Source organism: Phaethon aethereus (genome assembly GCF_964289735.1).
Source record: "Phaethon aethereus genome assembly, chromosome: 9".
Lineage (NCBI taxonomy): Eukaryota > Metazoa > Chordata > Aves > Phaethontiformes > Phaethontidae > Phaethon > Phaethon aethereus.
The window spans coordinates 16,873,486-16,884,098 of NC_138585.1; the positions used below are offsets into that span (position 1 = coordinate 16,873,486).

Below are 10,613 nucleotides of genomic sequence, written 5' to 3' on the forward strand. Positions count from 1 at the left end.
CTCCTGCAAAAAACTTTGCAAACACACATCAGGTTAGCACGTTCCCTTGAAGGCTTCAATGGCACATTGTAAAGCTGCTCTTGACACTTCAGGGGCCAAGAGATGGCCTGGTCCAAAAAGCTTAGGAAAGTTGCTTTTGTTGATGTCGTTACCAAAGAACAGGTCTGCTGACAGCTGGTATGGCTCAGGAGGGGGTCACCAACCTCAGACCATCAGTCTCCACTCAGTAAGAACTCAACCCTCATCACATTCACTTTTTATAACATAAATTTCCAACTTCTATAATTTCTTCTTTTAAGCCTACTTTTGAAAGATTGTGTTTAGTACTACTGTTTTAGTACCGCTTTCCTGCTCCGGAGGGCCCCCACTCCTCCCACCAGCTTGCTCGTGGGCAGCTCCCGCAGCAGGACCCCTGGGCAGACCCTCACAGCACAGGTGCCCGGACTGTACGAAGCCTGATGCCTTTGCAGAATATCTAGAAAAGCCAGGTGCTAAATCTTTCCAAACGGATCTAGTAACAGAGATAGCCCTGATGTGCAGGTCCCTCCTCTTATCATTATTCCTCACCTCCATGGCATTTCCCATAAACTCAGTGCTTGGCAAAACAAATGCCAGTTCTCATGTCGGTGTGATTTCTACCAACCAGCCCTGCGTACCAGGCTTTGCCTTATGGTTTGGTCATGTCTAGACTAAACCAAAACCTTTCCTTAGTCATTGTCATCACAGGAATTAAGAGTTGGAAAAGACCTGTGAGTCTTTTGCACATCACAGCTCCTCAAATAGTTTGAGTAAATCCCCAATCGAGCTCCTAGAGCATGCTGGCACATTCTTCCATGGCTACGACTTTCCAGCGTGCACGCTAGTTAAAGAAGGCGGCAGAAGGGGAAATTTTAGATAGTGATGTCTGCTTATCACCTTCTGCATAACCACCCTCTCTGGGGCAGCCAGAGCCGTGGGTCTCTAAGTCCTACTCGGAAGCCCTCAGCTCTTGTGCCCAGTCCATCTCAACATGCTTCGCTTAGCAACAAGCATTTTGGCCCTCATATGTTTAGTCAAAATTGTAATCGTGTAGTGTCCACTGCCAGAAATGCCTGCTCTTTGGCCACAAGTACAGTTTTTGTGGCTTCAAGAGTTGCTCATTCATTCTTCTAACCTTTTATTAGACCAACCTGTAATATAATACAATAGACATTTATTGGTTGCTCTGACTTCTCAGTACTCCGTCTGCCAGACTAAAAAAGCTTTAGGCAGAGAAAAGGAAAAATATATGTATAATCCTTTATTATAACAGTTTTCAGGGAAGATAGGAGAGCTGCATTGTGTGAACAAGGGCAAAAAAATAAAAAAATATTACTCGATTGTTAACTGTCATATAACAATTGTTATTATTTAACAGACTAGCATCTGGAGGATGTTAAAATTTCAGATTAAAATAAAAGGGACAAGTGCTGCTTGCTTGCATTCAAGTTATTTCTGCATTAACATTGCTTTCGCTTTGATTGGGCACCACAGCCCTTTAAAAACTATACAGAGGACAATCATTATCTTTTTAAAAGTAGGTTTGATATAGTAAATGACAGATGTTTGCAATTCAATTTATGAAAAGATGGCTTCTTTCCATTCCAGTGTATGTCAGAACCGTCTTTTTTTCTCTTTTTCCCTTCCCTTTTTTGCCCTTTTTCTTTATTCTACCCAAACTATTGTGGTTCGCAGAACAGGCCACTGCGAAGATGAATCACTATTCAGTGTTTGAAATAATGAAGTGGAAAAATTAAATATAGTATCTTGGAAGAACAGACAGACAGGAGGAAAAGAAAATGAGAAAAAAAAATAGGCACGGCAGAAAAAATTAAAAATCTACCTGCTGAGGAGTGTAATGTTTGCTTTATGATACCAAATAACAGAGAAAATATGAGCTCACTCACCAGAATTAAAAACAAGGCTAGGCACTACTTCAAGTAGTTCCCAAATAAGAGGCAATGTGTTCCAGAGCCTGTGAAAGTTTAATATTTGTAATTCTAACAAAACACAGTCAGAATTGTTAATAAAACCTGGTGGCTTGACTTGACATTTTGTGAACTACGGGTAAGTATACTGGTTCAATAATAGTTTTTATGCACCTATTTTATGTTGCATTTTTTCCCCGGTGCCATTATCTGAGGTGGTATTTCAAGAAAGAAAATGTTCATGCTGAGAGCAAAGCCAAGAGCAGAGACCTACATATTTGTCTCTAACCAAAAAAGCAGATGCAGACACTATTAACCAGCCCAAGCAGTCACAGCTTCTGGGATGACTGCAATCAGAACAGTAGGACCCACCCCGAGCCAGTTAATTTACACCGGTGAGAATCACAAGTCCTGATCCCGGTTCACCGTGCTGTGGACAACTGGGCAAAACTCCCCGTCTCCGTAACGCATAAGCTATCGAGTGGAGAGATGCTGCCCGGGCATAACGGCACCAGCTCGCTCTCACGCCTCTTCAACCCAGCTCAGCTTGCTTGGAGCAATTCAAATCCGCTATTACACAAATGAGAACCACCACTCACATCCAACTGGTTTCACTTGGTTCTTAACCAACGGGGAAGAGGATGTCATTAGAGAGAAATCAATGGAGACTTCCGAAAGGCTGCTCCGAACTGGTTCGCTGCTACCCCTTAATGAGGGACCCCCGCCTTCCCGGTTGTTCTGTGGGGTTCAGGGGCTTTGTCTGTGCTTTAAATGCTCTTGCGTAGAAGGTAGCAAAGCCACCACAGAGAGGCCTGGAGCTTCAAGTTCATTTTCACAGGCTGCATTTTGTAAGACCCTGCGGATGATGCAGTCCTGACACTAATGAATAAAGTATTGTTTCATCTGCTTCAGCACAAGACACACTTGGAAGAACGAAAGCAAGGATTAAGGGCTTTAAAAGTTTAGAATACTCAATTTAAAAAAGCTTTCTCAAAAAAAAAAGGAAAAAAAGCACCAGTGTGGGGGCTGTGCTCAAGCACAGTCAGGATGATTTGCAACGGTGAAGTTACCTCTTTATTTCCACAACATTTTTCATCTCCACGAGCTCAATCCTGAGAGGGATGGAACTACAGCATCCGTTGCAATGATGGGACCAGAAAAGGGTTAGTGCACTTCTCAGCCTATTTTTTTGTCCCATCACTGAGACGCTGCCTTTCCCCTGAAGCATCAATGACTTTTTCAGCCGGTGGCAGAGCTGAGGAGCGAGGCAGGACGCAGAGACCGGCAAGTCTCGCTGGAAAAAACTTTGGCACTCGCAGGACTCGATCCAACATCAAAACGACCGAGTAACGACGCATTCTCGTGCCTCACCTGGGCTGCAGCAACCGTCAGCGTGCGTAACCCATGACGCAGGCAAGACAGCGAGCCTCCGCTTCCGCCGCGGTGAAAGACTAACTGGCGTTATCGCGTGTTAGCGTTGGGCCAGGCGCACACGAACCACCACCGCAGCGCGGCCGAGGCCCAGCTCGCTCCGCGCCCCGGCCTCCTTCCCGCGGCGGGCGCAGCACCGCAGGAGAAGCACCGAGGAGCCTGTGTGCCGCCGCTGCCAACACAGCCCTCCCGCTAGCGAGGGCTCCTCTTGCTGTGGTGCAGACCCAGCACAGACAACCAGAAAAAAAAAAACACAACACAAAACCCACAGAATCTCCCAAGTCAGCCTGAATTTATTCTTTCAGGCTCTCATCCAAGCAATGAATAGACTCTGGACCCGCTTAGCTTCTATGAACTGTCAAAGATTGCAGAGCAGGGAACAGCACAGCTAAAACACAGAGTGTCTAGTCCAATAAATCCATACCCAAGCTTCAAAAATTAGACAGAGCTACTGATAGCAGCTGCTGTCAACAGAACGCACTAGGTCCATCTACCTATTAAAAACCTGCCCCAACAAACAGCCTAACAGTTCATGCTCCCAGTCCCCTACAGACACAGCAGAATGTAATCTGCCAGTGCTCAAGAGCCTCCACATGCATGAGGAGGAGGAGGGCAGAGAGGGCCGAACCCCGGGAAACCTGGCTCAGCCGAGTTTAGGCGCACACATTGCTGTCAGCCACGTAACGTCGCCCTGGAGCTGGGGTTGCTGTTGTGCCCTGTCTCCTGAGTTGCTGCCCTGTCCTCCAACCAAGGTAAATGGAAGGATATAGTCAAAAAAAAAAAAAAAAAAGGTAATGAAAACCTCAAAGACCTTCACATGAGTCTTGTTGTTCACCATATCTTAAAGTTGCCCGAGGAAAGGAAGGAGAACGGAAGAGCTTGCTTTGATTCTCATCCCTTCGTTTAGTTTCCATTAAGTCCATATTAACTGTTTCTGCAGGTATTACATTCACCACGGGTAGCAATTACAAGGAAAAGACATCAGCTCTAATAAATACTGAATTTAGAAGGACCCAGTAGCGTAAACTAAAGCAGCTAATTTTGCAAAGCATGTCCTCAGAGCCTCAGAAGGTGTCAGAAAAGCACGTCCAAGCGCTGTGCAGCCCTGTAAACCAAGCGACTGCCCTGGACAGTCTGTCCTGCTGTCTGCACATCCCTTTCTGGCCAGGGATGGCACTGTGGTCTCTCATGCTGTCTCAGGCAGCTTGAGAAACACACACAGTCAGATTAGTATGAATGAAAGACATTGCCAGTATATGAGGAACTTGGTTTCTTGGGAGTGAAGACGGTCATCTCCACAGGAGCAGGAGATCTCCTGGGTGCCAAGCAATGATCTGGCACTTCCCAGTAGGTGAGGATGGACTCTTTCCCAGCCACCATCCAGTCACCCTTCAAGTGACCGTGCTTGACGGCAGAGGAGGTGTATTCGACCTGCAGGAGCTCTGGCAGTGCTCGTCAATGCTGGACTGGGAAGCCCAACCCTGCAACTTGGCCAGGCTTCATCAGCAGTGTTGTTTCTCCTGGACTTGCACTGCTCATGTCTGTGAGGTTTGATTTGGAGGGGAGGGGGGAAGGCAAGGGGAAAAGAGCTTTTGCAGTTATGAAAACAAGCTTGAAACCAAAAGGATCCAAAGAGAAAGGCAAACCACGCTGCAAAGCCTGCCACTCACTGTACTCGAGCCTCCCAATGGTCCGAAGAGCCCCGACTCAGGCTTTTCCAAGCGCCTCAACCTGACAACAGGTTTCTACATGTTTTTGAAGCCCCTGACTTTGGCCTCACAACCCCTGGTGCCATCCCAGTGCACCCTGACCATCCCACCAGAGCAGCACTCATTTGGGTGCAGCTACCAGCTCTCCTCCCCGTGACAACAGAACGTGCGAGCTCACACTCGTGCCGCCGTCACCAGGCCCACGGCGGCGTGCACAAAGCCAGTGGATCAAGCACCACCAACCTCACTCTGCATCAGATGCCTCCTTCGTCTGCCCTGGAGGGTGAGGCCCCATTTCCTGGGACTAGTGAAAGGAGGAGAAAAGGGAATTTGCTTCATCTGCAAGCTATAAATCCTCCCCATCTTCCTAAGCCCAGCCTAGATGGCAGCAGCTGCATGGCAGGGTTTCCCCAAGGCCCTAGCTTTGTTGATGGTGCTTAAATACCAATTTAAGTGTAAAAGCTGGAAAGCAGGAGAGAAATAAGCAGCAGGGAAAGGAGGGAGGGCAACCGTAGAATCACAGAATGGTTTGGGTTGGAGGGGACCTTCAAAGTTCATCTAGTCCATGGGCAGGGACATCTTTCACTAGAACAGGATGCTCAAAGCTTCATCCAACCTGACAGTGAACACTTCCAATGAAGGGGCATCCAATGCTTTTAAAGGAAACAAAATTAATACTGTTTCCTTGGAAGGAGGCATTATTTTGCTTAAGAGATTTTTTTGCTCAGGGAGTGCAGAGGATGAGACCTTCTATACATGCTGTTGGATGGGGTCTGCTGAGGAACAGACGGAAGAAGCAGGTAGCACCAAACGTGTGAGCACAGAGAAAGGAGCCAAATACAAGAGGCAGACTGTCAGCACCCATGGCTGGATGATGTCTCATCCACCTTGGGACCCATCTTCTCCCAACATGCAGAAGATGCTTTCCAACTGCAAACACAGCCAGCTTCATCTATAGACCACCACCCTTGGCCCCGGTGCCATTCTTTTAGAGCCACTGCTCAAATGTCTTGACACCTAATTTTGATTTCCAGCCTAACTCATTAGCAGCTATGCTTCCTCCCCATGCACACTTACTTATCTTGTAGAACATCACCTTCCCCAAGTTCAGACAGCTCTCCTCCCTCTGCGGGGTAAATACAGAGCTGTGTAAAACATCGGACACCTGTACGTCCCAGGGACCACGGTGCTCACTCCTCCCAGGATCAGGCAAGGTTAATCCCTCGTCAGCTGTTGCAGTGAGGAACACTAGCACTAAATCCTCCAGAAACCCAGCCCAGACCACAGCACGTGGAAGTCTGGTCTGGTGTTTGTAGGACCTATAAAAACACAGCTGTGCTTGCCTCTCCAGCCAGCTGCACAGCAGAGAGCCGTGCAGGACATTAAATCAGAAGTGCAGTCTTATTGATTATTATTACCACTACAATCATACCCGGGGGCCCCCAAACAGATCCCTGCGACAAGAAGACACAGTCTCTGCTTTGATGAGTCGACAAATCTAGTTTGAAACAAGTTGCAGCGAGTCAGTGTGGCACACAGCGAGGGGGAGAGCTGGCAGCACTGGGAAAATTGCTCACTTAGCTGGTCTAAACCACACACGCCTTGAGTGCTTCCAGTCACATTAAAATGCTGCCGGTTTATAAACCGCTGGCTGTTGCGATTTCACTTTTTTCCAGTCATTTAACCATTTCTTACTTGTTTTAAATTTGCATTGAGTAGGTTTTGATCTGGCTGATTTTTGTGCGGGTGTCGGGGAAGAAAAAATAAAATCAAAAGGTGAGACCAAGGAAATGCCTTGGTGGGAGGAAGAGGGGGGTGCAGCCATTCCCACACTGTGCACACAGCGCCTGCTCCACAGCCTGTCACTCTACTGTCTTTCCCCTGCGCTTTCAACACGTTCAAAAAATAAAACTGCAAGTGCTACGAGCCAGGCAGACCCGCTACATGCACGCAACATATCTACAAAGTAATAATAAATAAGCACGAGGCCAGAGAATGCATCTTCCTGAACGTTAAAAGCAAGAAGCTGAAGAAATTACCAGGAACAGAATTCGCTGGTCTCCCAGAGAGACTCCCAATACCACCCCTGCAGCCTCTGGAAGCAGGGAGCCGACGCCAGCGACGCGGCTGGGGCAGGCGAGGCCGTGCCAGGCTGCGACGTGCACAGCCGCCTTCTGCCCCGCGGCAGCCCTGGGACAGCCCTTCCCTGGAGCCGCACCGCTGCTCGCGCCCATCTCCGGCAGCAGGATGCTGCGCTGCGTGCTGCCCGTGCGCTGGGCGGAAAGCCCACGGGGCTCTGGCGAAGCACCTCCGGAGGGATGAAACCACGCTGGGTACCAGGGGATGCTGCAGCTCCTCCAGCTACAGACTCACAGCTAACCAGAAAGACCTGTGACTGGTGGAGGACAAATTTAGGCAAAACAACTCGCGGTGCTCCTTTACACAGGGAACCAGTGGGGCGTGGAGCCGTCTCCCAGGCTGAATTATTGCTGCAAAAACAACAGAGGTCATTGAAGAATCAATTAGGGAGCCTGGAGGAGAGAAGGGAGCCACAGAAAGTGAATGAAGCATGTTGGGCTAAATATTTTCTCGCTGTCCCCCCTCGCCTGCCAGATCCCAGAAGTCTCGTGCTCTCAGGGTTACATACGGCTGGGCTAATGGCTTTGCACTGGCTGCTGACACCGACCAGCAGCATGTCACCTTCTGAAACTGGATTATCTTAAGCTGCAGACACACTGTCACATCACTAAGCCAGTCCCTGACCAGGCCTTAGCCAACCCTTAGCTCTTCCAGGACTGTCAGATGACAACGGGATCTCCAAAAGCATCAGACAAGACAAGGGACCGGCACTACAAAAAGCCTCCTGTGAGCTCCCAGTGTCTCCTGGTTCCTAACAGACCTGGCAATGCTCCTGGGTAAATCAGTGTCGCACAAGAAATGTTTGCGTGCCTCATCTCCTCTCCTCGACCTGCAGCATCTGCTCTGCTCTCAGGGAAAGCCTCCTTCCCCACATGCCAAGAAACAAAGAATTTTTTAGATGGCATACTGACATTTTTCACCAAAAAAAAAAAAAATAGCAGCTAATCAACAACAGTTTTCCTAGAAAAAGTGTCATTTTCCATCATTATTTTAAATTTTAAGATAATTAGAAAAATAAGCATTTCCATTTGACTTGAAGGTGACATTTTCATTGCACTTCAGAAGTTGATTATTTTTTACTTTTTTAATTCCAAATGTCTTTCTCTTCCTTGTACTCGCTAACGTTTTGTTACTGAAGGCAACAGAGCAGATGCGTATGACTTCGCTTTTCCCCTCCAACATATTTTCTTTTTTCATTCTGAATTCTCTGAAGTTAGAGCATTAGAGGGGAAAATAAAAAATGAAACATTCATCAGACTTTTCCAACTTTCCTACAAAATGTCCTTAACTCTAGAACATCGCTCCAGTGCGAGATTTAATATGCTGCTTTGTTTTTCTTTCTACTTTCCATTATTCTGTAGCCTACCTGAAAATGCATACGCTTTCAAAGGATAGAGTAGAAAAAGGAAAAAAAGATACAGATGACATTTATCTTACTGCACTCAACACAAAAGAGGGAAAAGTGGTGATGGAACAAAGTAGAGCATCCAAAACCAAAAACCAAAAGCTGGTATGGCAATTTTCTTGAATACAGATGAGTTGGTTTGGGGGTGGGTTTTTTTGGGGGGGGTTGGGGGGGAGTGGAGGATGGAGAGGAGGAGGGTGAAGAGCTTTCCACCCATTTCTAACCATAGTAAATGACTGGGAATAGAAAAGTCACTACTCTGCCAGGACAACTACCACTCTGTCCTAAAATCCTTGGCTTCCACCTTGTTTCTGCTGCAGTAAGGTTCCATCACACACTCTCCCCTGTCAGCTAAGGGCATCCCGCGTGCTCCAACTGGCAGGTTTCCAGTGGCCAACCCCAGAGGTGCTCCCAGTGCTGGGAACTCCCTCCCTCCATCTGTCCACAAGCCAGGAACCCAACTCCCACACTCGTAGCTTGACTACATGATGACAGGAGGACTTTCAGAGCAGGAGGTAGAGGAAGGCCGACACACAGTGATTGACACGTGTTTGTTTTACTGACATAACAGCTCCAGAGGCTATTGCAATGGTCATGTAAATACCCTCAGGATTATATCATGAAATTATTTCATATTCAAGAGTGTTCCATAGTAGAGGGAAAAAAATAAAAGTAAAATTGAATCAAACCAGCGGGCTGGAGAGGAAGCACTCCTAGACCCATTCTGCCAAAATTACGCCCTACCACCCCAATTATACCCATATCCCCACAGCTCAGTTCTGTATTTGTAAAGGATTTCCATTGTGCTGGGATGAAAGAACCAATACTGAAAAGGGTTGCTCAAGCCCCAGCTCCTTGGATCAACACATACCAGCAGAGACCAAACAAGCAAAACCCCTTGAAAAGTATCAGTCGTGGACATAGGACATCTGCTTCCAATTAAAAACAAGAAAGATCTGTCCCCGCATCCTCTGCAAGGCCCACACCTCTCAGGAGGGTAGCTAGCCAGAGCAAGGGTAAGAGATACCTTCACATTCTTCTTGATTTGAATGATCTGAAACATTCAGACATTCAAACAAACAGTTTGCTCCCACAAACTCATCAACAAAGAGCAAGTCAAGAACAGCCTGTGTTAGCAGTCAGTTCCTCTGAATTAGACAGTTGTGGTTCCTTCCTAAAAAAAAAAAATTACATGCTTACCATCACCTCCTGGTTGCTTGTATGGGTTGTACTTTGGCTTGGGGGCAACAACAGGCGCAAACTTCTTTGGTGTCTGCTGGGTGGACACAGAGATGCTGGGGGTCCCAAAAGTGTGTGTGGTCTCCATCCTTGCAGTAACGTGACCAACAGGCTCGTTGGTACTCTTGGGTGGCAGCCAGGACGGGTGGGACATGGTTCAGATCTGAGAGGAGAGGCAAAGAGAATCAAACGTGTCAGGAATTTAGGCTGGGGAAATAACAGTTGCAAACCTACTGCTTTGCTGGTTTATCAAATCAAACCCAGAAAACCCTTTAAGCGTGGACAAGTTAAACACGTTATCTTTAAACATATTGGTCCTGATGCATAGGACTTAGGACACAAACTTGTCTTTCTTTTCCCAGTAGGTCAGAATTACTGATCAGCTCATTGGTGCTGCCTGCAAAAAGTGTTGCTGTTTTCCTCTTCAAACCAAAGCAGAGGCAGGCTGATACCCCAGAGAAGCCCATCAATCCCACCATCCATTCAGCATAGCAGTGATATATTTGCCTTTCCCTGCTGGGCTTTTGTGAGTACATTAACGTACAACAGCACAGGTGCTCTGGGGACAAGTGTAGTCACAGATAGGAAGACACATTTCCAAAATACACCTTTAGCACTTTTTCACATGTCATTTAGGACCCCGCGTTCCAGTGAATTTCATTCAAACTTTTAAGAAAAAGGATTTCAAAAGCCCCTAGCCATTTCTGATGCCTCCATTTCTGAATGCCCAGCTTAATATATTTT

At 47.1% G+C, this 10,613-nt stretch overlaps 1 protein-coding gene across 1 annotated transcript in view; it reads right to left on the reverse strand.

Moving 5' to 3' along the window:
- Positions 1-10,041, reverse strand: part of LPP (LIM domain containing preferred translocation partner in lipoma) — a gene marked incomplete at its 3' end in the record, with an annotated part of 202,446 nt that extends 192,405 nt beyond the window's left edge. Inside the window, exon 1 of the mRNA XM_082003461.1 lies at positions 9,831-10,041. Within this exon, the coding sequence (XP_081859587.1) occupies positions 9,831-10,023 (193 nt within the window). The 5' untranslated portion in view covers positions 10,024-10,041. The remainder of the gene's footprint in view (positions 1-9,830) is intronic.
- Between the last annotated feature and the right edge of the window lie 572 nt (positions 10,042-10,613).